A 27,142-nucleotide genomic window follows, 5' to 3' on the forward strand; every position below is an offset into this window, starting at 1 on the left:
GCTAAAGGACATGTTATTCCCTCCCCAGGATATGAATTTCTCCCTTTGATTATCACCTGAAGTTGAGAGTTCAAAGTTTGCTAGAGTCCAAAGGGGCAATAACAATCCCAAGTCTTGTTTGCTGCTTAGCTATAAAGAGCAGGCATGGATGCAGTGTGATAGTGATCAATAAATGCAACCCATTAGTTGACTCCCCCTCAGACATGTTTTGGATGCCAGTTCCCACCCACAGTTCCTGTTTTTAGGAGATTAGAGGCTGATTTGCCAGAGCTGAGAAGCCATGGGCTGCCCCTCGCAGGCCTGGCTGCAGATCAGCAGTGGGTGCTTGGACAGAAAACAAGGCAAAGGGAACACCCAAATCCAATACAGGAGAATGGAATCAGATTTGTGTCTTTATTTGATACTATAATGTTGCATAAGACAGGCCATAGAAAATTCTTCTCTTTCACAGAAAATGCATTGTCAACCCCCAAATTTCAATTTGTCATTAGTTGTGAATGGTTAACACTGCTTTTATCCTAACATGTGTTAGGGAGGACTAAATATGCACAATGACCAATAGAATTGTTAAAACCTAGACCAAAAAAACCTCAAACTCCAAAAATATTTTGCAATCAGCAAACAGCAAGAGATTGTTATATTTCTAACACTGCAGGTTTGGGAAAGGAGAGCCTAGAAGGCAGCACTGTATTTTCAGGCAATGCTACCCAATAGGTGCATCTTCTCTGAGAAACTCATTTAAGCTGGCTCTGCCCTGCTGGTCCTGCCCCATGTTCTTGGATGGAGGAGAGGTGAGGAGATCACTTTTCTCATCTGCTTTATGGTTGCACTTCTCCATGCATTCTGAGATGGTTTCAACACCTGCCTGAATTAAGCAGGGGAGAGAAAAGCAGTGAAAAGCTGCCATCAAATACCTGCGATCACCAGTGGCTTCACAGAAGTCATCCTTCTGTGCTTTTGTCACCTCGATGTCACTGCTTCACGAAGCAGCTAATTCACTGTTAGAGCAAGAATGTTTCCCTGTGCAGGAAATCACACCTTTGGCAGCAGTGTAGACTCACTTTCATGTAGCAACCGTGAGATCACATTTTCACATTTATCTGAAAAATGACTAACCTCAAAGTAATGAAGTTGTATCGGTTGCATAGGATTCTCCAGGATAAACTATCACTTCACACAGAATTCATGAGGGAGAAGAAGTATGGGGGGGAGACTTCACAGTTCCTCTGTCTTGCCAGAAAAGAAAAATACCTTTTTTAACAAAATTTTTCAGTGCTAGAAAAATATTCATGTGTTTTAACCATTTTATGAAGAACAAAAGCCATTTCAAAAAATTCAATATAATTTATAAGAATAATTTTAAACAAAAGAATTTTAGTCATCTTTCAAGAGAAAAGTTTTCTCTAGAAAAATTATGACCAGCTGTGTGTGAAATAATTGCCTTTCAGGCTGAAACCAGGACATTTTTTTTTGATTTAGGATGTTGACTGCTTCATATTGTATAGACCTACTTTGTGACCAGAAGCACAGTGGAAAGGACTGTCTTAATCCACCTGCACACCTCATTTCAATCCAGCAGCTTCATATGTTCATCTATCCAAGCACCTGTTCTCATTTCACTCACTGGAGGTGGGAAATTTATGCATTTGGAGGTAAGGTTTCATTTCACAGAGATGAGATTTACTTTTACATTCCTGAAGGCACAATGGTGTAAATCATAGTCAGAATGGAACCAACGCTTACAGAGCTGCTCTGCATGGAATTCTGATGGAGAGGAGATTGAAGCCGTGTTTGATGTTGATCTTCATCTGCACCATTTGTTGATGTAGGGCTTTTTTTAAGTGAATGGCACAGGAGAACCCTAACACTTGGAAGGGGCTCTGCCACATTGAGTCTAAATGAGAAATAAGCACAGAAAGGCTCTCTGACTCCCAGCACGGCTTCAAATATAGGGTAGTACAACACCTGCAGTCTTTTCCACAGCCAGCCAAGCTTTAGGAGCACTAAAAGAATTTATAGCCAGCTCAGTTCTACCAGATGTGGTAAATTTACAGTCAACTCAAGTACCAGAGTTAGGATGATTTACCATCAGCTCCCCAGTGTCTGCTGCAACTGAGAACTAAATGATTTAAATCAATAAATGTTTGAAGGAATGAGACAATCGTAATATCTCCTGAGCTTTATTAGTATCTGTACAGGGAACTGGCAGAAACTCAGCACAAGGCCAGGCGGAACTTGTTAGTGGGGCCTACTACTGCTGTTTGCCCAAACTGCAGTAATTATTAACCGTAAGACTAGTAATAAACCAAGCTTATTTATGGCTTCATAGCTTGCTCCTGGCATGGGTCTTAGCAATTTCAAGGCTGAGCTGGCTTGAGAAAGAGGCATTTGGAAATCTAAGAGATTCTTTATAGGTTCTTATTGTTCATAAAGCCCCACATTTGACGCTGATGGTGAGCTGCCAGTAAGCACTGTGGGAACCCTCAGCTGTGTAGGCCTCCCTCCTCACATAGCACTGGTGTCATCAAAGCTCTGCTCTTGATATCCTCCTGCTGGGCAAATCTGTCTCTGTTTCCCTATCAATCTATGTTTTCAAGGGCAGGCCTGCTCTTCCATCCAGGACATATTCTATTCCCTCCCCATCTGCAGACTTGGGGTAGTGGTGACACTGACTCAGGCTGCTGTGATAAGGGCTGTGAGAAGCTTTGCCAGGGCTGCTTCTCTCTGCTTGGGAGCTGTGCTTAGGCTCAGTTTATGACCTCTGGTCCTTACCTGAGCTGCATTGCAACAGTGCCTGGCCAGGTAACTCACAGAGTTACCTGTTCACTTGGTCTCAGACCTGTTCACTTGGTCTCAGACAAGTGAACAAGGCTGTTCACTTGGTCTCAGACCTGCCTTGCTGCTTTTGACTTGTCTGGTGGCCAGTGAAAATTCAGGAACAAGGGAAATACTGCAGGAGCCACAGCTGAAACTGGTTTGCATGAATGTGGGTGAGGATGTTCACAATGGGGACTGGCCTTTGTGAGACTTTTTTACAAAAAAAGGGTGGAAACAACCAGGCAATTTCATACAGCTAAGCAGGTAAGTCTTGGTTTTATTATACTGCAATATCACACATGTATGAGGATTCAAAAGTATTGAATTCAAATGCTCAGTGTAAGTCACACCATTTACACTGTGTTAATATGTTGATTCCAGCTAAACTAAAAAAAAAAATAAATTAACCCAGACTGAAAGAAAATGGAAGGAATGCAAGTGTTCTTGCACAACAATAAATCAAACCAGAGCTCTGCTATTCTTCTCAGAGTTACAGTGTGGACAAATGGCACTGTCACCAATTAATGCTAATAAAAGGACAACTCCAGCACCCTGAACTAAATTGGAACCGTCTGTATGAAATTAAGAGCGCTACCCACATTTCATCTTTTCCAGTATATTAGCACACAAAAACTAATTGGGAATCACCATGATGATAAATATAGCAAACATGAGGAGCTGAATACTTGAAACTTGCAGTTTCAGATGAGCTTTTGCCCCAGGGGACTGGGGCAGCAGTGTAATGTAAGAGATGCAAGGCCCTGAAATTGCCAGTAGCAAAAAATTGGTCTGAGAGGGAACAGGCTCCCCATAAAGGAAAGACCAGTCTAGCAGTGTATGTTATTTTTTTCTGAGCATGTTTATGAAACACAAAAAGTGAAATATACTAATTTCCCGGTTTATGCTGGATATAACTAATTAAGCACCTAAAATTTAATTCTGGTTCACTTAACAATGATAACTTATTTCTTTTGAACATTGCAACTGTTTTCTGTTGCCATAAACTAGAAGTATGCCCAAAGAAATAAAATTCAATGCTATTGTTTCCCTTGGTAAGGGTGACTTGGTCAAGAGAACAAGCAAATTAACCTATCATGGTTGGATTAACCATGATGGAATGATTTTCCTCTGAAATAGCAGTGATAAATAATTGGTTGTGATGGTGTACTCTTCCCCTTGACTAAATTACTGTCTGTCAGGCAATGTATTAAATAATTAAAAGCACAAACTGCCAATTATAAATGTCACATGAATGTGTGGAGGTTCTTTTATTTTAGATCAAGCAGTAATACACTCAAGTATCTTTTTAGTTTTTTTATGAAACAGCCTTATTAAAGGAACTGCAGTACATTTTCCCCCTTCCATATGGTGTTTTTGTTTGCCTCTCTCCCTACTACTAGGTGTTTTATTGTCCCCCAAAGGGGGACAATAGCCAGGTCCTTTTCCTGTGTGGTTACAGTTAATTCAGGTGGTTCAAGCGATTCTTTTCCAAATGCTTTTCCAAGCACTTGTCAATACTAAATTTGTTCTGCCATCATGTTGTCCATTCTCTCTGCTTTGTTAGTTTACAGAGATCACATATCCTGAGCCTGCAAACAATGATCTGTAAATCACTGCAGACCCCTCGGTCCTTTGGGCAAAGGCAGGCGGTCCAACTGCTCAGCAACCGGATTTGTAGGGAGCAATTCCTTCCCTTTCACAGCTTCCACATGAATATAGATCCCAAAGTTGTTCACCCTTCAAAGAACCTTTTCTGTCTTAAATGTGAGGCTTCATGTATGTTGACTTTGCAAGTGCTCACAGCACCACTGCTTGTACTTGCTAGGGAATTTCCTTATTTCCTGTCATTTCCCTCACTGTCTTTGTCCATGCTCCAATATCTAATGATTGTATATTACCTTACTCCTTGACACAGAAGAAGTGGGCATTCAAAGGGCAGAACAAAAATACTGCAGACAAATCCATATCACAAAACATTTCCACTCGTGTTTCTTTCTAGTGTGTGGTTGTGATTACACACACACAGGTAAGATGAAAATATTCCTGTACTGATAAACTAAGGAAACTTTGCTTATTCCACAGTCTTCATACAGGAAATAACAACCACGAGAAGTGTGAAGCATAACTTTCTGTGGCCCAAATCACAGCCACGAGGATGCTGCAGAACTTCCAGCATGCACAGCTCTTTGTTATTGTTCTTTTTACCTCAGAGAATGTAATTGAATTTAGAAAAGGAAGATGAAAGGAAAAAAAAATCTGATTTTTATTACAGGTTTCATAACAAACAGCAACAATAATAATGAAATGCTGGGTTTCCTTGACCTTAAGCAGAGGGCAGGAAGGGGGAAGAGAAGTGGCTACAAAGACATTTTCAAGAACCGTGTGCCCTTTGTTTTGTTTCTCCAGTGCTGTTTGACAACCTCTGATGAAACAGGTACCTGTCCAAGCTGAAAGCATGTTCCCAGCCTGTTATATCGGTGATGAATCACTGCTTACTAAGATGCTACAGGCATTCTTGCTAAGAAACTTGAAATAATTTTTACAATACTTCAAGCATTCAGGGACCTTTAAATAAATGACTGTTTTAGTAAATGTGAGAACACTATACCTCTGTTTGAGGATTGAGGAAACAGAAGTAATCCAAATGAACCTTGGGGAAGGGAGGAGGAAGGCAGCCTGAGGAATGAAAGTCACTTCTGTTGAAGTGGCAGGCGGACTGTGAAATCCCACCTGAGGAGCAGGAAAGACACACTTTTTCTGCTTTATTGCATTCAAATTCTGCAGGAGTAAATCAGTTGAGCTTAAAGTGACTCTGAGCAAGCACAAGTGTGGCAGCCTGTGCTGGATGAATTACAGAAGCCATGAATTCTTCCTTGCTTTGCAATAAGTTGAGGGATTTTTTGTAATTTTTTTTTTCTTTAGAGTCTCTTCTCTATGGACACTTGAAGGACTTTATTTAAAAATCATTTATAAAACATCAAGATTTTTGATTCTGCCAGTCCAATTCCCTTAGCTATGTGGACTCAATAACAAATAAGTAGTTTTGAACATTGTTACCAAATTATAAGTGTACATGGATTGTGCTGCTGATCAAGGCACAAAACAGCACAGCCAGCCTTTCTGAAAAAGCATTTTAATGTATTGTTCATGCTTGGATTTCAGAGTTACACTTTATGTCAACAACTACCTCTAAGATAACCAAAGAAAGACAAATAGGACTCTAAAATTTGACCAGAACTGCTGCCTGCCATATTCTGAATTTGTGGCATGTATGCGTTGTATAAGGCATCAGCTAACACACCATTTCCCACACCACACCCTGCTGTAAACAACTGCAGAACACACTGTTTTCTTCCACCAGTGAATAACACCTCAATCAACAGCTTTTTTGTCTTTGTCTTTTACATTCAATTCCCTTTAACCCATGTTTTCCTTTCTAGGCTTCCTAAATACTCCAGAATCTGGAGTAATGTTGGGTTTTTTTCCATAAAATATAACTGAAACAATAATTCTACCTAATATTCTTGCCTCTTTACAAAGTGATGGCCTGTCCAAGCAAAATTTATGGTTAGAAGAGAACTACCTTACTGATTATATCCCCCACTGCAAGAACTTCTTTTTTATATGTAACCGGGTTAAATCTTTGCAATTTAAAATTGTTTCCCTAAAAGCCTGCCTAATTATTCATAGAAATGAAGGCATGCAGCCTGCAAAATTATTCCAAAAATTCAAGGGCTGCAACCTCAATCTCTGCTCTGTTTATTTATCCTGAGGTAGCACCACCACAGGGATTTTTGAAGTACCTCAGAGAAATTACATGCGCTGATACCTTGCCTTTTCAATATCAAAGCTAGAAACAAAAGTTAACTAATGAGTGTCTACAGACATTTTGAAGTCGCTGCTTTCTCCCCTCCTGGAGTGCTGCATCCAGCTCTGGGGTCACCAGCAGAGGAAGGATGTGGACTTGTGGGGTGAGTTCAGAGGTGATTAGAGGGATGAAGCGCCTTTACTATGAGGAAAGGCTGGGAGAATTTGGATTGTTCAGCCTGGAGAAGAGGAGGCTCCAGGGTGACCTAACTGTGGCCTTTCGGTACCTGAAGGGGCTACGAGAAAAACGGAAAGAGAGTATCTACAAGGACATGTAGTGTCAGGACAAGGGGGAATGGTTTTAACCTGAAGGAGGGTAGATTTAGATTAGATATCAGGAAAATATTCTTTATTGTGAGGGTGGTGAGGCCCTGGCACAGGTTGCCCAGAGAACCTGCGGATGCCCCATCCCTGGAAGTGTTTAAGGCCAGGTTGGATGGGGCTTGGAGCAACCTGGACTAGTGAAATGTGTCCCTGCCCATGGCAGCGAGGTTGGAATGAGATGGTCTTTGAGGTCCCATCCAACCCAAACCATTCTATGAGTTTATGCTTTCAAAAGCTGCTGTTTTAGGTTGTGAAGGAGATAAAACCCCCCACATTTCTCTTTGCTTATCACTCTTAGCACAGGACGGAGCTAAACCCCGGGGCAGAAACGTCCATTTCGGGGCCAATTCCTAGCCTCGCTGCGACTTCCTTGGAGCCGGCAACAAACTTGTATCCCTTTTACGCCCATCTCCCTCTTATCCCTTTTATCCTCATCCCGCTTTTGTCCCCTTTTTATCCTGCTGCCCATCGGCGTCATCGGCGCTCGGTCCATCGACTGCTGCGGGAGCGGCTGTGCCGCCTGCGCTGCGTCCGCCGCCATCTTGGCGGGAGGAGGGAGAGGTGAGGGGGGACGCGAGGGGGGAAGTGGGGCTGGGAGCCGGGATACGGGATCTAGGTGGGCGGACAGGCAGACAGACAGTCCGGCAGCCCCCAGCCCCCAGCCCCCCCGGCCCGCGGCGCCGCTGCCCAGGGTTGTGCGGTGTATCCGGCGCGGGGCTCGCAGCCGCTAACGCGTCCCCTCCGTGTGCTCTGCCCGCAGGCGGGTCCTCAGGATGGACATCAGGCCGAACCACACAATCTACATCAACAACATCAACGACAAGATCAAGAAGGAAGGTACGGGCGGCTGCCACTTGGAAGCCGAGATTGTCCCGTGGGGCCTAGTCGTGCTTTCTCACGCGTCACTTGGCTCCCGGGGGGATCCCCGGCGGATCCGGTGGGATCCGGGACTCCTGGGAATCTCTGAAGGGCCGGGCCGTGTGGTCGTGAGCCGAGCTCTCGCAAACGCCTGCTCGTAATGAAACAGCAGCTGAAGCCAACAAATATATCGGTTTTAAGTCTTTTTGTAGAAACCTCGTTCTACGGAAGCTTCTCGCTGACTCTCTACAGCAGTTCTTTGGCTGCAGATTTGCTTGTCACTGAGTAACTAGTATAGGAGCAATGGGAATAGTCAGTGGATGATAACAGGCGTGTTGGCACACGTTCTGGTGGTCAGCAGCCCCCTCTTGCCGAATTGTAGGAACTTCAGCGTGCTCCTCGCTTAAGGGTGTGAACGTGGTATGAGCTGGTCAACTTTGTGTCATTGTGTTACAAACACTGTCCTGGGGTTCCTGCAGCCCACACCAGAGAGAAGAGGGCTGTGTGGTGAGGAACTTTAGCTCCTCAAAGTGTGCTCTCTTGCCCTTACCTGGCTGCATATTCCATGTCTGCATCAAACCATCCACTTGTGATCTAAAGTGATCATGATAATTTATAAGTGATGGTTTGTGAAAGGAGTGTGTGGATCATAATAGCACTACTTAAATGTTTCTTCAGGGTGCTTCAGAGAGACATCCAAAAGTGAAAACAGCTTTGCTGATGAACTATTCAATGACATGTCAAGATGATTCTGCTGTGAATAAATTTAACTTGGGGCTTTGCAGCATGTTAAATGCCCTATAAACTAATAAGTCCCCATTATGAAATTTCATGGTTATAATTCTTAAATAGAATCACAGAATGGTTTGGGCTGAAAGGGATCTTAAAGCTCATCTAGTTCCAAGCCCCCTGCCATGGGCAGGGACACATTCCACTAGACCAGGTTGTTCAGAGCTCCATCCAGCCTGGCCTTGACACTTCCAGGGGTGGGGCATCCACAACCTCTCTGGACAACCTGTGCTAGGGCCTCACCACCCTCACAGTAAAGAATATTTTTCTAATATCTAATCTAACCCTACCCTCTCAGTTTGAAGCCATTTCCCTTTGTCCTGTCTCTCCAGGCCCTTGTAAATAGTCCCTCTCCATCTTTCTTCTTGGCTCCCTTCAGTACTGGAAGGCCACAATCAGGTCACCCTCAAGCCTTCTCTTTTCCAGGCTGAATAATTCCAGTTCTCTCAGCCTTTCCCCATAGCAGAGGTGCTCCATCCTTCTGATCAACTTGGTGGCCTCCTCTAGACTCACTCCAACAGGTCCATGTCCTTCCTGTGCTGGTGACCCCAGAGCTGGAGGCAGCACTGCAGGTGGGGTCTCACCTGAGCTGAGCAGAGGGACAGAATCCCCTCCCTTGCTGTGCTGCCCACACTGCTTTGGATGCAGCCAAGGACACGGTTGGCTTTCTGAGCTGCCAGTCCACTTGGCTGGGTCATTTCCAGCCTCTCATCCATCAGCACTCCTAAGTCCTTGCCAGGGCTGCTCTCCCTGTTCATCCCTCAGCCTGGATTGATATTGGGAGTTGCCCTGACCCAGGCGCAGCACCTTGCACTTGGTCATGTTAAACCCCATGGGGCAAATGGAGGGCTTATAATTATCTGTAAAGCTTACAAATATCTTCCTATTTTAATACAGGTTTTGAAGTAATTTTTAAGAAAAGTATTTTGATAAAAAGCTTTTTATATTAAAAAAAAGCCACATCAGTGTGGTTGGTCAGGAGCAGGTGGAGAAAGTGACAGTGGGCTGATATTGTGAAGCCTCAACAGCAGTAAACAAGAGGCAGTGCTCTTATCTTGCTGAAATCTTTAAAATATAAGGTTTTGTGAGTTAGAATGATTACGCAGTACAGAGGATTTATTTGGCTTGATTTGGATAAGATTAAGGTTTCATTTGGCGTGTAGTCAGGTGATTTTAAAGAATGAAAGTAAATCCATTGCAGCTGTAAGGTGCAGTAGGACCATAGGAAAACAACTCAGATCCAGAATATGAAAAAATTGATTAAAATTGAGAGAATTGATTAAACAGTTACAACCAAAATTTCCAGATTTAATTACCCTTGTAGTTACTGTTTTTCTGCATTCTTGTTTTAAGTCCAGCTCTTTAGTGCTTCTTGTTGCAGTATTGATTTTCTGATCAATCTTGATGGCTGTCATACATGGTACCTGCGTGTATGGGGGTGTGTGTATATATACATATATGAAAATATGTATTTACCTCTGTGTAACTGTTACTCCCTTGCAGTGATAGAATGGATGGTGCTACAACTTCTTCACTACCTGAATACTTGAGGTGTGAAACCAAGTGTTACACACCACCTTACAAAAACTGGGCAAATAAAGTTGTGCAGCAGTTTTGACTAAACGGATGTAAAGTATCACTGAGCTAAAGCTGGTAAAAAACATTGTCTCTGAAGGATAGCAGACTCTGTAGAAGTGGACATTTGCATGTAACCTGTTCTAGTTTGTTCTCTCCTGTCATCCCCAGAGCTGAAGAGGTCCTTGTATGCCTTATTCTCACAGTTTGGTCACGTGGTCGACATTGTGGCTTTAAAGACCATGAAGATGAGAGGACAGGCTTTTGTTATATTTAAGGAACTTGGGTCGTCTACCAATGCTTTGAGACAGCTCCAAGGCTTTCCGTTTTATGGGAAACCAATGGTAAGTTATTTTGTTACCTTTTTAAAGAGAGAAACCCCATGATAGTGTGATACAGTGTTTTGGTACTTTTACCTTGGGAGTGAACTATTACTTGCACTTTGTTACTGAAGGGTTCCTCAGTCATGTCACATCCTAAGGAGTACCTGGGTGTTATCTAGAGTATCTGATGAGTATCTAGAAAGATGCTGAAGAGACTGCAGTTAGAATACACACAGAGGTTGAACTGAGCATTTAGGCTTCCTAAGTGATGGCTTTTTGTTTTTCTCTGCTGGATTACAGTTTTTACCTTAAATACTTCCATTTTCCTCATCATGTCTTCCATTGAATCAGTTAAATTTTTTCTGTAATATTATTGAAATTAGGTGCTTTCAGTTACTTCATGTAGAGTAACCTTAACTACTTTTAGATTCATAATGAATATCTGGAACATGATGCTCCCTTTTTGAGGTAACAGTGAGGAGGGTGAAGATCTCCACAGTTTTACTTTCCAGATGTGCTCAGTGATTTAATATTTTTCATTGAGGGCTAGTTCTGCTTGATTGTAGACCACCAAACCAAGTAACTGCACTTCAGTGTAACTTCAGTGAAGCAAATACACTGCTGGTTGATAAACATGAATTAGTAATGTACTCGATAACATGCAGAATAGCACTACAACTGATAGTAGTTGGATACTTGGATAATTAGGCATCTCTTAATTCTGCAGCTGTTGGTGAGGTGCAATACATGATGGATGGCTACATTACTACTGGCTTTCAGCCTGTGGCTTTGAGCACTGAAGAGAGCAGAGACAGTTATGCTGCTGAGCTATTTTCACTAACAACTTCAGATTCTCTAATGAAATCCTTACACTGAATTGTGCAAGCTCAGTCCTGCCATTGTTTATCCTTAAGGAGTTTTGTGCTCAGTGAAATTCAATAAGAAATAAAAAGATTAAGGCTTCATAAGCTCTCAGGTGTACTTCCCTCTTTGAGCTTTGCCTGCAGCCTGCATACTCTGTCTGGGCACTAAACAAAGGCATTAAAATGAATCTTCAGCTGCTAAGTAGTTTGTATTGAGGTAGCTTCTAATACGGAAAACAGTAGGATTGTGTGCATACATAACGTTGTACCCCTGTATAGTCCTACTTGCACCTGCTTACCCTCCTGCACTGGGGGGCCTTTGTCAGAAAATCAGCACTGTTGTGCTGCTGACACAATTTATGCAATCCTATTTGGATTAAGGTGGGTATTTGCCTTTCTATTTAAGATGTCTGAGTTTTGCTGAACTCACTTCTCTGCAATCAATCAGGGCTGGGCTTCACGAATGAAGATTTGGGAAGGGCTCTACCCACATTTGTTACAGGCATGCTGGTGGCTAAAAAGGCCAGTACAAGATAGACACGTCCGACTGCAAAAGGCACAGCAGAAGGACTCCTTAGGTGGAATATTCTGCAAGACACAATTCTTTCTGCGTTGTCTTTTCTCCTCAAGAGTGATCCTGTGTGCGTTCTCAAAGGAAGCAGCAGTGTTATAGATGGTGTGTCTCCAGGCCTCCCGATTGGAGGCCAGAGTAGACCAGTTATGTTGATCAATATGGCCAAGGCTGAGATGTTGTTTCAGGGAGTCCTTGTATCTTTTCTTTGGGGCTCCTCTCTTGCAGCAGCCAGTGGCAAGTTCACCACAAAGCAAGATCTTAGGGAGGCGGTGCTCCTTCATCCTGGAGATGTGTCCTGCCCAACGCAGCTGTGTTCTCAGCAACATGGCCTCAATGCTTGTGACTGCTGCTTGTTCTAGAACAGAAGTATTGGTCACATAATCTGACCAGTTACTTCTCTGCAGAGATACAAGAAATCACTGTCAAATTTTAGTTCCCCTTAAAATGGAGTTAAAAACCCTAACAGGTTTTTTAATGGAAGCTAGTGCCAATTTTGTCAAATGTCCTTGTATCTCTGTGTACATGTTACCTTGACAGATGTTAAAAAGATGCTGTTAGATGGAGTTCTGATTTCAATGAGTTAAAATTAGTAATTTCCATATTAGGGTTTTTTTTTAGCATTCTGTAATTGCGTTCAGAACTAATTATGAGGATTAAATCTCCGTAAGAATACCTACAATTTATAACAATATTTTTAGTGTAAGAAGTTCCTGCAAAAAATGTATAAATACACAGTTAATGGAAGGGGTGCAAAATGTTGTGTTATTAACTGCAAAATGTACTGGGTTGTTCTTTTTTCTTTTAAAAAGCGTATCCAGTATGCAAAAACAGACTCTGACATCATCTCTAAAATGCGCGGGACTTTTGCTGATAAGGAAAAAAGGAAGGAAAAGAAGAAGGCCAAAACTCTGGAGCAGTCAGCAAATGCACCCAATAAAAAGGTTATCCAGGTAAGCTGCTTCTCTGTTTAAAAAAATTAAAAAACAAACACAAAAGCTGTTTTAAATATTTTTTTTCTCAGACTTAAGTGTTGTCTTTTGGTACTTTTCAATTCCTAAATTGGGGTCTGTTGGTATCTAGTGCTCTTGAGCACTTGCTAGAAGTTGAAGGAGAGTGGACTGATTTTACAGTCCTTGCTGTTCCTTTTTTTTTTCCTCCTTTGCTATTACCAGATGAAAATAAAGATGTAGGGCAAAGGTACAGTAAACCAAAGTAGAAACTAACCTCTTTTAAGAAAAGGAAGAGAAGAAATGTGTGCTTATCTTTAATGCCAGCTTCAAGTGCTCAACCAGCTTTTCCTTCAGTGTTTTAATGCCTTGATTGCCTTATAAGCACTGCAGAATGGTAAATGGGAACAGGAGAATTAATTCATAATTAGGTGAAAAGGAGTTGGCTTGAAATGTATCTCCACTAAGGGTTGGCCTGGCCTACACTAACAACATTTAGTAATTTTTGTGCTGAAGTATAGCAGAAAACATCAAGGCATCTGACCAGCTCCTCCCAGTTTATATACTGGGCATGATGTTCTGTGGAATATCCCTTTGGCCAGTTTGGGCCAGCTCTCCTGGCCATGCTTCCTCCTGGCTTCTTCTGCACCTCTTCACTGGCAGAGCATGAGAGACTGAAAAGTCCTTGATTTAGAACAAGCACTACTTATCAACAACCAAAACACCAGTGTGTTATCAGTGTTATTCTTGTACTAAATTCAAAACACAGCACTGTACCAGCTACTAAGAAGAAAATTAATTTTGTCCCAACTGAAACCAGGAGTCCTAGGCCTTCATTTTCAAAACTGCTTCCTCCCTCCCTGACTGTTAAACTGAATTTTGTAATGTGGAGAAATAGTTGACTCAGCCATTAGTCAGACAAGATACTACTGATGTTTTATTAATTTGATTGCCTGGTTTTGGAGGTCAGCAAAATTCATGTGCTTTGTTCCCTTTGGGAAGTATCTCATAAGCAACAAATGTTCCTTGGATTGTAGCTTAAAAAAACCTTAACAAATGTCGCGAGTTGTATAGAAACATGGTGATGTGTGCTGATATATTTCTAACAGAACACCTCTGTAAAGTTGTTTTGTATTTATTTGCTAGGGAGCAACACCAAATTCAGCTAATGCCCCAGGGACTGCACCACAGAATCAGGTACTGCTTTTTTATTTTTGTAACTAAAAGCACTAATGTTTAAAATTATTTTCTATGAATAATAGGTTTGTTACACAGGGAAACTTGAGAGTATATTCTACAGTTTTCTTTTTGGCCTGTGAGACATTTGTTCTACAACTAAATCACAGCAAACAAACAAAAGAAATCCCCCTTTTACTATATCTGGTTGACAGGAAATGAGAATCTGCAATTTCTTATTATTATACAGAAAACAGCACTTTTATCAAGTCATACTGGATTCTTAAATTTGGACTGTGTTTAGTATCATTGTTAATAAATTCCCTTTAACTTATTTTGTTCTAGTAGTAGATAAGGAGAAGGAAGACAATACAGGGTGCCAGAATATCTGCCTAAAAGCTTCCTTTCAGGAGTTTGGGGGTCCTCTGCTTACTTTTTTCTTATAAATGTCTAATTTTCCAAAGGATTGTGAGGAGATACAGCAACAGCTCCCAACACTTCACTCGTCTCGTCTGCTCAGTGACCTTCTAAATGATTCATGCGTGTTAGAAATGAGGGTGCTAAAGAGAGCAAATACTATAGAAGACTATATTTGCCTGCCCTGCATCTCTTTCTTGAGTACTGTAATGGGAATTGCATACATCTACAGGGGAAAAGTCTTGCTCCCACTCTGGGTTTTCAGGCACAATATGTGTACATCAGTTCACGTCGAAGCACAACACTCTCTGGGTATTTGTTTGAACATCAGAAGTTTATTTTCTAATGGCACTGCCCGGAATATTTCCATCAGTTGAAGGAGGTTGTTTTGCTGAGGCTTTAAATTACTTGGCGCCATTATTAGGGTGACTTGAAGTTGTGTCTTATAATTTACTGGATGACTTGGAGATTCCAGTGTCAGCAAATGGCTGCTCAGCCTTGTGTCTGGTGGGTGGCTTCAAATTCATATCGGCAGGCAAATCTGTCAAAGACTAAAGCTTTTAATCTAATGAGATTTCTAATTAATAAATTTGAATTGAGCACTGTAGTAAAACCATGTGGGTTTTGTGGATTTGGGTTGCTCAGAGATATTCAGTATTTTGGTAGTACTGTGGATGAACAGGGTATTCATCTTGGCTTCCCACTGCTCTTCTGGAAGGATGTGAGTCTCCTAGGTTCTTCCACTGCCACATGGGTGTCTTGGACAGCACTTCAGCCATTACTTGAGCCACCTGGGTGTGGAGAGTGCTGCAGTGTCAGCTCTTGACTTGTTAAGATGTGACATCTAAGACAACATGTTAATGTGATTTTTGTGGAAATAAGAACCTCTCCAAATTAATATATCACTGTAAAAGCCAATGAGCTCTGTCTGAAGGTCTTGTGAAGCCCAGCTAGAATGTTAAGAGCAAAGCTAAGGGCATGTGTCTTGGTTCAAATAATCATGCAGACAGATGCAGAAGAATGGGTAACTGTGTATAATCTTCTGAACTTTGATCTTCTGTTGTTGCAGGTGCCTGATAACCCACCAAACTATATCCTTTTCCTTAATAACTTGCCTGAGGAAACAAATGAGATGATGCTGTCCATGTTATTCAATCAGTAAGTTTTGAATAGAGATGGCTTGTCCTTTGAATTCTTCCGTTACCTGTGTGTGCTTTCTCAGCTGGCAAGCTGACTTTATAGAAATAAGAGTTTCTTCTGAAGGTAGTTCTTTGTCTTACTGCCAAGGTTGCAGATGTCAGTTCTGATGACTTGATTCAGGAAGCAAATCCAATCTTTTTCATAGCTGGTTTTGATTGTGTAATTTATCTGCTATCAATCCGCACTGGGTTTAAGCTGGTGACTGTAATCTTAAAGACTTTAGGACTGCAGGAGCAGTTTTAAAGCTAGCTTTGATTGCTCCTGTATGAATACAAGACTGATTAAATTGCTTCCACCTTACGATCCTTAATTGAGGCATAGTTCTAAGGACTGGACACGTAAAACCCTTCAGTTTAAATCTTTCATTAGTAATAACTATTGCACTAGTAGATGCTTCTGAAAAGGTCTTACTGCAACTGAAGAGAGATATATTATCAAGCTAAGAAACATGATTTGACTCTCACCTTATTTTACAGGTTTCCTGGATTCAAAGAAGTTCGCTTAGTGCCTGGGCGCCACGACATCGCATTCGTGGAGTTTGAAAACGAGAACCAAGCAGGAGCTGCTCGAGATGCCCTCCAGGGGTTCAAGATCACTCCATCTCATGCCATGAAAATCACTTATGCAAAGAAATAGCTGGGTGCTCCTGTAAAGGAGTTCTGTGGATAGGTTTTTTTTTTTTTAAATGATGATATTTTCATCAGCTGCCATGTTTGCTGTTCTCTGCAAAAAACATAAGACTCGTGCAGAATTGCCACAATGACCAGGACAGATGTAGGATTTCCACCGATCTACTGGATAGTAACTTTTTCTGTTGAAATACTAATTTTTATAAAATAAAATATAAATATGCTGTTTTCAAGCCATGTTTTTTCCTCAGATCTGTCTTAATATTGATTAGCCTTGCAGGGCTTTATTCAGTTTAACTACTTTTAAGGTGACACTCATTTCTCAGAAGTAGGTGCTGAAAAATAGCTGTCCTTCCAAAGCAAAAAGTGTGATCAGGAATGCTAAATGCCAGCATATTCAGAATAAATACAGCACTCAACCTTCAGCCTCGTTATCAAGGGGACAGCTGTTTTTCAGCAAGAACATTTTGTCACTTAGGAAAAATGACTTATCATTAGCAAGTTTTTTTCCCCAGCTATGGGTAGAAATTGCAGGTTGACACCACTGTTGTTCAACTTGGTTTTGTCTTGGTGGCTGGCAGTAGAAGCAAGTCCCCAGAAGAAACATAAAAGTTTCTTTTGCAAAATACCTATTCCTAATGCCTCTGGGTTGGTTAGGTTTGTTTTACTTTATGTTTTCTCATTTATTAAAAACCTTGCAGGTCTTATGTAATTAACACTGGATGCAGTGAAATAATCAGATGTAGTATTGTAACTGCTCTAAATGTTTTGGTAAAAAAATCACTTTAAAAAGTTGTAGTGTTTTGTATGTGGCAACATAAGCCACTTTTTTTTGCACAAGACCTAAAAAATTGAAATTTCATCTGCTCCCAGAATATATTGCAAGATGATACCTCTTTCACAATCATCTCAGTTACTGACCTGTCTTCATATACAGATTTTTTTCATTCTTTTTAGTGATTTTTGTGAGTGTTCTAATACTTGTAAGTTAAAATTGTTTCCATGTGCCTGTAAGGGAGCAAAAATGACAGTTAATCCATCATGAACCTTTTGGTTTTCCTTTTGCAGTCGTAGTTCTGTAGGTATTAATTATGCTGTCATTGCATCCCACTAGTTTGTGTACTTCAGGCTGCCATTGCTTTTCACATTTATTCACTTCCAAGGGTTTGGTGCTGTCTACCAGGAAAGTTGGACACTACATATCGGAGTTCGGAGGAAGGAGTAATGGGCTGGAAGGTTAGAGGAGAATGTGGTGAAATCAGCTGTGAGGGAAGGTGATGCTAGAAGTTGCAAGATGCAACGTCTTTAAAAGAGAGTGTGGGATATTTGATGACAGTTTACAGGTTCTGCTGTTCTGCCTGTGGGCTGAAAGTTGGTACAGCCAACAGCTCTTCAGGCCTCCTCATGAATTGGGAAGCGCTGGTTCTCTGGAGTGCTGTTTAGGAATTTCCAGACTTGCTTTTTGTCACATCTAAGGACTGATCCAGACTAGCCTTCTGTAACCTGACAGCCTGTACTCTGAATTGCTGACAGGGCAGCACCCACACCAACACAGGTGGGTGTTCCTTTTGTGTGTGTGTGCCTGAATGTGTTTTAATTAAAATACTCCCTACAAGTCTTGCTTCATGTATGCTAGGACAAGATTTGAGGAAGGTAGATGAATTCCAGGTGTCCTCTCCAAGGTTTAAAGAGGACATTTTAAGTCAGTCTGTGGCACCATTTAGTGTCTTGCATCTGCAAACTCTGTAAAAAGGGGGAAATTGTTGCTGTCCTGGTGTGACCTGTGTGTTTTGCTGTGACTGCATCTCCCTGGGGGAGGGATCTTACCTGCACAAGTGTGTGGTGCTTGAACTCTTAAATTTCAAATTTGAATCGCTGACTTGCAAAGCCTTTTTCCTGCGTTGCAACTCCCTAATGGTTTGCTTACGTTGCATCCGTCTATTAGAGTCCCAGTAGGTCCTTTCTGTAGATGGAAATGGGAATCTCTGCCACTGAGGGTTTACAGTCCAGCAAAGATCATGCTTGTCAGTGAGCAGTTGCAAAAATGAAGGACAGGAGGATTTGGAAGGATGTAATTTCCTTTGCTGCTTAGCAGGATCTGACTTAATTTCCATTTTCAAACTTTGTTTGAGGTAAGATTAAGGCTGTAGACAAGTCTAGGAAGGCTTAGCCTGTTTAAATAATACAGTTGATGATTGAAATGTTAATGCAGAATGGCTTTAGGAGGGGATTCGGTTTTGTGAGTGGACCCTGAGATCTTCCCCCTGCCCGCGGCGGTGGGGTGGAATGTCACCCCAGCCCCTTCCCATTGGCCCAGCGTGTTTGTCCAGGTGTCTGCCTCTTCCATAAAAGCCTGGAATCATCGAACCTGGCACACATTCCTCAAGTGCTGTGGCAAAGAAAAATGACACAACGTGTTTATTTGGTGGTTTTACTTTTGTGTCTCAGCTTAATGTGTCCTCTTGCAACTGGAATTTTTATGGACAAGCTTTCCAGCAAGAAGCTGTGTGCTGATGATGACTGTGTCTGTAAGTAAATCTGCTTTAATTTTGAGGACAAAATAGTCTCAAAAATAACGGTGGAGTTCGGATGTGTTAGAGAGAGGTGAAAACTACTCTGCTTACTTAGCTATGTTACATTTGCATTGACTTGTCAGCTTTAAAAGTAGAGTGGGAGGGTGATGTGGAATGTCACATATAATTTTACTGCAAAGTGGGGTTTGTAAAGGACATTTTTCTTTTAAGTGAAAATTAAGTGTAGAGAGAAGGATTGTAACTTTCACTGTGATGAAATGGCACGATCTTAAGCTGTTACTCCGCTTACTGTAAAATAGCAAAATGAGCAGAGCAAATTCTTTAAGACTTCTACTGATTTCAAGATAACCTATTTTTATCTGTGGAAATAGTTTTACCTGTGTGCATAAAAGCCCACATGTATTTGTATTTCTCTAAAATTATCCATGTATTTAAATACCTCCATCTCATTCCTTTGGTGTTTTTCTTTCCTAGACACTATTTCCCTTGCCAGAGCAGAAGAGGATTATAATGCTTCAGACTGCAGATTCATCAATGTTAGAAAAGGGCAGTTGATCTATGTTTACTCAAAACTAGTGAAAGAAAAAGACTCTGGAGAATTCTGGGCTGGAAGTGTAAGAGGAGATTCTTGTATATATGAACAAACTAGAAGTGGATTAACACACATTTCTGTCAAAAAATGGATGCTAATGCTAAGCTATTGTGGGGTTTAAAGCAACAACTTAGTTTTAAAAGTGAAAGTTTAAACAGACTGGTTGAGGAGTCTTGAGGGCTGTAATATTTTTCTTTTTTAAAATGAAATATCTTCAATAGCTATATAGAATTATGAACTGAATCTTAACAGAAGGGCTCAACAGTTCTTTTCTGTGGCTATTTGCTGAAACTTTGGAGGAGAAAGCTTTTATCACAATTGGTCATAAAACTCTTAAATTTAAGCGAAGCAAAGATAAATATTAACTGCATTTACAAAAAAAAGATCCAGACAAACTACAAGCAGTCTCAGTTTGCTCGAGCTTTATGCCTGGTTTGTTTCATATGCCAGCTGATTGGAACCTAGGAAGTGTAAAACCAGAGTAAGAACACTACTGGGTGACTCCTTTTGACTAAATGATAAACCAGCTCGAACCAGATGAGGATTGTTTTAAGGTACCTAATTATACATCTCCTTGCTTGAAGGTTTATGGAGAACAGTATGAAGACCATATGGGGACAGTTGGTTATTTCCCTAGCAGTTTAGTCTCAGAGCAACATATCTATCAAGAAGCAAATAAGACTGTTCCTACAACGGTAAGGAATTTGCAAAAGCCAAGCTGGCTACAGAATTATACTTGGCTATGTAATGCTAATTTGCTGATTGTGGAAGTTGATTGTAGCATGTTACAGATGCTTAGGGATGCAATCTTTATACCGGCAAATAGCCTTGATAAGATCCCTAACATAAGCTTTGATACTGCAGACATTGCAAAGGCTGGAACAAGGGCTTCATCCTATTAGAGTTCCTGTTGATTTGGATAGTATTCCTCCAAGGCCATGTAACTTTTACCCAAAGCTTTCTATTTTAGAGCCTGGCTATTGTGCTGTGAACTTCAGTAATGTGTAAAAGTGTGCCTTCTGTTAATTGTGCATACAGATGGACACTGCCGTACAGGACTTGTGATTGCTGAGAGCATGTTTGCTTTCCATTACAAAGTTAATGGTATGTCAGAAAATTGAATTAAAAAGGTTTTGGAAGCGCAATAGTGTTCTGTGAGTAAGTAGGCTGCATTTCTGAAAGGATGGTTGTCCTTGATACTGCACAATAGGGTTTCCTATACCGTAAAATTTGTATTTTTACTAAATATCTGAAGCACTTCACAGAGGAGTGGAAGAGGAGGGTCCTTTCTTCAGAGGCTGGTATGGTTTGGCTTACAACTAATGCTTACTGGTAGCTTATTTCTGTGCTTAAAACCAAATCGAGTGGTAGACTTACAGTACTTACCTTCATCCATACTGAATGTTTAGCTATACACTGTTTTGCAGCATATGGCAAAATACAATTAGTGTGTCAACCTGCAAATTGTATCTGGAGTCTTTAATCCTAGGTCCAGATTATTAGATGGGTCTGATTAACACAGAGGAAATAAGTGAAAGGAAGAATTTTGTTTCAGGTTAATAGTTGAGAGGATCTGTGTTACAATGTGTCAGACAAGTTTTATTTGAGGAAATGCACATCTTTATCCAATGTTTATCCAGTGATTGCTTTTCTTGACACTACACCAGGTTATTCCGAATTTGTCCCAGAAGCTTTGCAGTAATTAATTAGTCAAAGAACATGAAAAAATTACTAAAGTATGTTCCTAAGCTCTTTTCTCAATGATATGACAGCCAGTCTGCTGCATGGCAAGCTGAACTGGAAGCAGAGTAGGTGAAGCACTGCCTTGGCCTGCAGCCTGACTCAGGGTCCACAGTGGAGTCCTGTCAGGCTGCAATACTGAGTTTTAATTGGCAAGTCATTTCTTTCACAAAACTATTGACACAGACTTCCAGTCCTTTCACCCTTCCTTCACATTCTTGCTGTGCAGGAACACTGTGAGGAAAATAGGAGGCAATACAGAGGTGTTCTTCATGTCCTACTGATCTCAGCTGTATGTTGCAAATAGGACCTTCAGGATCTGACTCTTTGTTCACATTTAAAACAGTCTATAGCACACCTTGACCCATCTGTGGACATGCTGCCTGCTCCAGAAATAACCCTTAAAGGAGCTGTTCTACACAGAACTAGTGTTGCACACCTCCACAGATGCCACCAGCTTTCCATCTGCAAGTTGGGAGCCAGTCTTTCGCTCACAGCTCTGTAACCTTCTCTCAGTGTTTCTGCTTTGTTTGCAATGTTTTCCCTGGCCTTGCACCTGCAAAGCCCAATATTGGTGTGCTCTCTTAGGAAGGGGTTCATATTTATATAAGGAGATCTGGTGATGCCCAAAGCTTAACAATAAATCAGCATCCAGCATCTGCCCTGATCGAGGCACTGGATGGCAAAACCCATGGCACTGGACAGCACTGTGTGAAGAAAGGACTGATAGGGAACTCAGGGGGGAACAATATTGTGGGGAGCACCTGAAGCCTGAAAGAGAACATCAGCCTGGGGGCCTCTGTGTCTCTGACCCTCCTTTTATTTTTTTTCATCCCCAAAAGTAACTTTCACTGTTGGAGTCAATGCATGCCATTAGCTGCAGATCTTGCTATAGTAAACCTGCCTGTGAACTTCTCTCAGCCTCCTTTTGTGCAGCACTTGGGTAATCCATGCCTGTCAGTTGCTGTTTGAGCAATAAATCTTAGGAGTTTTTTTTTTTTCTCAGTGCTGCTACTTCTGAACCATTGAATCAAATTGAGTACAATGGACTGAGCACAACAGGCCATGTGTACTACAAAGTGGTGTCGGATTGCCTGCCTTCCCTCTGTCACTTAAAATTGGCCATTTGCTGGCTAAGATGAGAGCACTCTCATTACCAGTAAGCAGCTGTTCTGCCACAGCTCCCTGTCTTCCTGCGTGCAGTGGGCAGCTATTTGGGATACATTGAATGGAAATGAGCACCACAGTGTGATAATTCCGTGCAACAGAATCAAGATCTGTGTAGGCATGTAAGGTAGTAGCAGGAAGGAAGCAATATGCTCTGGAAGTCTATTCCATGCCAGAAGTTTTCAAATAGAATATTGGCATTTGTTTTCTAGTCAGCATTTCTCCGTAGCAACTGTACTGCACAGCCTCAGTCTAAGTCATCCTTTTCATGTGGGATTAGGAATTGTTTGAGGATAAGGGGTTACATACGACTAATGAATCCAGGTGTGGATGTAGAAACACGAAACAAAAAAGGGAGATAAAGGAATCGTTTGAAATTAAGAGAGAAGGAGGTATTGTCTAATTAATTTTAAGAATTCAAGGCAGGAACAAATCTGAGCTATGCAAAGGAGTAAAAAGACAAAAGGCCTGTTTCTTTTCCAGAATGCTTTGAATATATTATGGTGTACTTTGCGTATATTAAAATGTATTCTGTGTTTGCATTTACTCATGTACCTTCGGGGGCTGATAAAGGAATGTTAATCTTCAGTAATCTCAAAACATCTTTCCTTTTAACTCTCTTTTTCAGGACATTGATTTCTTCTGTGAATAGCACTGAAAGCAGTCAGGCAATCTTTCTGCTGCTACCAGGGAAAGCCGCTGGGAGGAAACCGGGGCACCCTCCCTGGACACAGAGCTCTGCCCGTAATAGATGTTTGTGGAACAAGTAATCTTTCTCCAAAATAATAAAATTTTCATTTAAAGAGAGTGATTTGGGATAGGGACCCAGTCCCACATAGGATTTGTTCTTTAGAAATTTTTTTACCTGCATGTGCTTTGCTACTTGTTAATAAAGCTGATAGCCTTTGAATCGCTATAAGTCTCTCTGGTATGAATATGCATTGAATGGGATTAAACTGAACTCAAATCTGCTTCCTGCATTTCACATTTTTAGGTGAATCTTTTTTGGAAAAACACAGCTTGGCATTCAAACCCCTCAGTGTTCATGCTGCAGCATACCTGGCTGAAATAAACAGGAGCTGACTTTGAGGAGGAGGGGAGAGTCAATACTATGCTAGGGGGCATTGGAGGATGCTTTTGATTTTCTACAATCTTTCTTTTTCCCCTACAGTGATTGTTGTCCTTGCAGTTTCTCTTTGGAAATCACAGCAGTTTCACCATTATTGTTTCAGTCATATGTACACTTGACAAGATCTCAAGGTCTATTTCTGTTCATTTTATCACAGCATAGGGGAAACATGCACAGCTTGAGGTGTATGTCAGGTTTGCATTTAAAAAAGGTTGTGTAGAACTCTCAATGTGGCCTCGAAATGCACTCTTAACTCATGCCATCTATTTGTCTGAAGCCAGTATTAAGTTTTCAACCTCAGGCAGGGATTCAGAAACCTTTAAACTAACCTGTTGTGTACTTTTCAACAAGGATGTCTTTGAAGAAGTGTAATACTCATAAGTCATTACCTTAAGTCAGAAGCTTGTAACTGAGCGAGCCTTCCCGCTGCCATGGGGTCTGATCCCTTGTTTGCCGGTGGAAGCAGCACTGTTCGGTGAGCGCAGGGTGACATCCAGCGGCTGGCTTCTGCCTGGCTCTGGGAAGGACTCCGAAGGCTGGTTAGTCACAAGGACACCCAAGCTGGGAGGGTCCTCGGGGTCTCCTAACTAAATCAGGGTCACACCGAATCCACATCAGAGTGCTCACAGATTTGCTCACTCTTAAAAGCCTCCAAGGATGCTGGGTGACTCGTTCCTTTATTTATTCTCATAGTGAAAATTACTCGCTTTATCTGAAACCTGTTTTGGTTTGTTTGTTTGTTTGTTTTTTAAATTTAGGTCATAGTGAAAATTACTTGCTTTACCTGAAAGCTGTTTTGTTTTGTTTCTTTGTTTGTTTGTTTTTTAAATTTAGGTCCATTGTCCCTTTTTGCTTCAAAGAAAACCTCAAGTAAAAGCCCAGATCCATCTTCTCAATATGCCCCTTGTAGCTTAAGGGGAACTGTTTCTTCCCTAGGCTTGAGAAGTGCATCTTACACAGCTTCTCCCATCAGGGCTGGTGGACCCTGCCCAGCTCCTTCCTGAACATGCTCTAGTTGTGCAGCACCAGGCCAGGTTTCTGATTTGTGGTGTTAGTAACAAGAAGGATGACTGAGTTTCAGAAGGATTCACACATGCTTATCTGATTCTCACTTGTGACAACACTAACATTTCACAGTGTAGATTTTTTTTTTAATTACATACAGTGCTGTAAGCATCTTGTTATCTACTCTGCTAACAAAACACATGCTTCAGGGCTTATGACAGATGACAAGGAGTTCACTCAGAGCTTTCCTGCAACGTGTTTCTTCCACAGAAAATATGTTCTTGCCACCACAACTTTGTCATTCCAGTGCAGTCTGACAACAAGAGCACTGCGTGTTCCTGAAGTGTGCTGGCCCTGTGGCAATGAGACAGTGCTCGAGGTGCCTGCACCCACAGTGGTGCAGTAGTGTTACCAGTGTGTCAGCCAGCTCTGCACAATAAACTTTAGTGACACAAAACAGTAGGCAGATGGTAAGTACCAAGTTCCTTTCCACACACAGGCTGCAGCATGAGGGTTTTGGTGGAGGAGAAACGTCCCCAGCTGCCCTGGCCCAGAGCTAATGAAGGGCTGATTGCAGCCCTGACTGAGATCAAGGGGGGATGAGCAACAGCTGCTGTAAAAAATCACCACCTGGGCAGGGTGAGGGTGAAATTGGGGGATGCAAAGACAGATTGAGGAAGGAGAGTGGTTGGCAGGGTGGGCAGGTGTAGGAGAGGGTGAAATGTGATGATTTGTGTTCTGTTATTCTCTGTAACCCAGAGTACTTTTTTTGAGCTGGCTATTGCAAGAAAATACCTGTCTGATATGAACCTGAGACTTTTTTTGGCCTTGAAATTTAGGATTCCTTGCTCTGGAGTAGCCAGGTAAGGAAAAGAATAAGTTGGGGCCTCTGTTGATTCTCATAATAGTGCTTGCTATTAAACTACTCCTCATTTATATTTATTTACTGGGAATACCTTATTTAAGCTGAAAGATAATTTGCCTTTCTTTCCTCTTCTCTGGCAGAGATGCTTTATCTTCTGTTGGCTGACACTGTCCTGTCTGCAGGGTTTTTTCCCTTACAGCCTCCCACTTCTATTTGGTTTTCTTGAACTAGTATGGCTGTGTCACCAGCCCCCAGAGGTGACTGATAGGTTTATGAAGCAAAATGGCTTTTGGGTTTAGAAATGGCTGTTTTTTTCAGGGGTGGGTAATGAAAACTGCTTTGGGATGGATGAATAGCGTTGTCACTACAAATCACAAGGAGCTGGTGTGAGGCTGATTGTTCTTCCTGCTCAGACTGAAATTACACTGCCAGCCCATGACAAGCTGAAGCTCAAAATATATAGTATTGCGTAAAACTGTATGAGTATTAAGTAAATATCATTGAATATATATATATACAGTAATATTTGAGTTTCTCAGCATTGTTTAAATAAAGATGTGAATTCCTCTGAAGAGCGTAAAATGCAAAAGGACACTTAGCCTTGAGCAAGTACACAAACTGTAAAGCTTGTCTTACGTGATAGTGTGGTCAGAATGCAGCTTAAAGAAAGCTCTCCTGTCTGTACTGTAATGTTTTTTTCACACATTCTATAGCAAAGCACTGCCTGTGGCCAGGCCCTCAATCAGTGGCAGCGGTGTTAAGATTTGTTAGAGGGCAAAGACTTTTTTTTTTTTTTTCAGGTGGGGAAATGCCCATAGAAGAACACTGGGTTTCACTACTGTATTTTTGCCACAAGGGTCTGTAAAATTGTTTAAGTGGGTGGACTGGGTTTGTAGGTGTAGTACCCAGCTCTACTCAGATTAGATTTTTTTTTCCTCCCATGTGGCATACCCTTTGAACAGCAGTGTGGAAGAGAAGAGCTGCCAGTCCATCTGCTAGTGGCTGTGTTGGAGTATAGCCCACACCAGTGAGTATTCCATTATAAATCTACCAGTTTCAGTGATGTTTTGTTGGCTGGAGATGGCTTAAGTCCCAGGCAGATTTTCTGGAAGTCAGAGGTGGAGAAATTCCTCTGCATGAGTAATAACCCATGGGTCTAGGCTCTCAGCTATGATACAGGGAAATTCTAACTCTAATTGCTCGTGGTTGTAACTCTGGCTGAGTGCATCCTACTTGTCCTCACTTCTGGAGGTTACCGGGGCAGCTATTGGTGACAGAAGGGGATAGTTCCCAGTTCTGGTGCAGAACAGAGAAATTCCTCAATTAAAAGTTTCCCAGGAGAAACACTCTTACTTCCTTCAGAGTTCTAGTGGATTTTGAAAATCTTTGAGAGAAATATGGGTCAGTTGTTCCAATGAATGGCTTCTTGTAGATGTTGTAACTGCTCTTCCCTTTGGAAAGAGTAACACAGCTTTGTTTAATCTAAATGCAGCTAGCTTGATACCTGGGGTGTTCTTTAGGCAGTTGCCAGCCCTTTATACTACAAAGGCTAAAACTGCTAGCACTGGTCTGATGTAAAGTCAGTCTAGTTTAATATACTGTACAGCATGTATTGATCATGGTGCCAACCAAAGCCTTAATTTCTCTATATCTTCCTTCACATGGAAATGGATCTTTGTAATGTGTCCGCACACCCTTTCCACTTGACATATAACCCGTCTCACTAAAATTAGTATTTTAGCCTGGGTTTT

General features: G+C 41.5%; 2 protein-coding genes and 1 long non-coding RNA gene across 5 annotated transcripts; 2 read left to right on the plus strand and 1 right to left on the minus strand.

Annotated features, from left to right (window-relative positions):
• Nucleotides 1–379: 379 nt before the first annotated feature.
• Nucleotides 380–2,847, minus strand: LOC113996109. Its single transcript, XR_003543633.2, has 3 exons — nucleotides 2,773–2,847; nucleotides 1,117–1,230; nucleotides 380–865 (listed from the first exon to the last, which is right to left on the minus strand). It is a non-coding gene; the product is annotated as an uncharacterized LOC113996109 (long non-coding RNA).
• Nucleotides 2,848–7,495: 4,648 nt separating this feature from the next.
• SNRPB2 (small nuclear ribonucleoprotein polypeptide B2) lies at nucleotides 7,496–16,596 on the plus strand. Of its 2 annotated transcripts, XM_027736800.2 has the most exons (7): nucleotides 7,496–7,569; nucleotides 7,769–7,845; nucleotides 10,402–10,574; nucleotides 12,800–12,940; nucleotides 14,084–14,134; nucleotides 15,600–15,688; nucleotides 16,207–16,596. In XM_027736800.2, exons 2-7 carry the CDS (start codon nucleotides 7,782–7,784, stop codon nucleotides 16,364–16,366), a joined length of 678 nt encoding a protein of 225 aa, XP_027592601.1. In that variant the 5' UTR covers nucleotides 7,496–7,569; nucleotides 7,769–7,781; the 3' UTR covers nucleotides 16,367–16,596. The 2 variants fall into 2 exon arrangements, with proteins under 2 accessions (XP_027592601.1, XP_039241714.1); XM_039385780.1 differs by lacking the exon at nucleotides 7,496–7,569 and having other exon boundaries at nucleotides 7,648–7,845; nucleotides 10,437–10,574.
• A 2,167-nt stretch (nucleotides 16,597–18,763) lies between these two features.
• On the plus strand, nucleotides 18,764–23,308 carry OTOR (otoraplin). Of its 2 annotated transcripts, XM_027736802.2 has the most exons (4): nucleotides 18,764–18,887; nucleotides 19,368–19,507; nucleotides 20,070–20,180; nucleotides 23,021–23,308. In XM_027736802.2, exons 1-4 carry the CDS (start codon nucleotides 18,764–18,766, stop codon nucleotides 23,042–23,044), a joined length of 399 nt encoding a protein of 132 aa, XP_027592603.1. In that variant the 3' UTR covers nucleotides 23,045–23,308. The 2 variants fall into 2 exon arrangements, with proteins under 2 accessions (XP_027592603.1, XP_027592602.1); XM_027736801.2 differs by lacking the exon at nucleotides 23,021–23,308 and having other exon boundaries at nucleotides 20,070–20,949.
• Nucleotides 23,309–27,142: the final 3,834 nt, after the last annotated feature.

Source organism: Pipra filicauda, unplaced genomic scaffold (genome assembly GCF_003945595.2).
Source record: "Pipra filicauda isolate LSUMZ 115617 unplaced genomic scaffold, ASM394559v2 scaffold434_size586239_pilon, whole genome shotgun sequence".
NCBI lineage: Eukaryota > Metazoa > Chordata > Aves > Passeriformes > Pipridae > Pipra > Pipra filicauda.

Coding starts and splice junctions, on each gene's coding strand:
- SNRPB2 (XM_027736800.2), top strand. CDS start 7,782: ATGGACATCAGGCCGAACCACACAATCTACATCAACAACATCAACGAC. Junction 12,941..14,083: donor CCAATAAAAAGGTTATCCAG/GTAAGCTGCTTC, acceptor TTTATTTGCTAG/GGAGCAACACCAAATTCAGC. Junction 15,689..16,206: donor CTGTCCATGTTATTCAATCA/GTAAGTTTTGAA, acceptor CTTATTTTACAG/GTTTCCTGGATTCAAAGAAG.
- OTOR (XM_027736801.2), top strand. CDS start 18,764: ATGACACAACGTGTTTATTTGGTGGTTTTACTTTTGTGTCTCAGCTTA. Junction 18,888..19,367: donor TGCTGATGATGACTGTGTCT/GTAAGTAAATCT, acceptor TTTCTTTCCTAG/ACACTATTTCCCTTGCCAGA. Junction 19,508..20,069: donor GAGAATTCTGGGCTGGAAGT/GTAAGAGGAGAT, acceptor CCTTGCTTGAAG/GTTTATGGAGAACAGTATGA.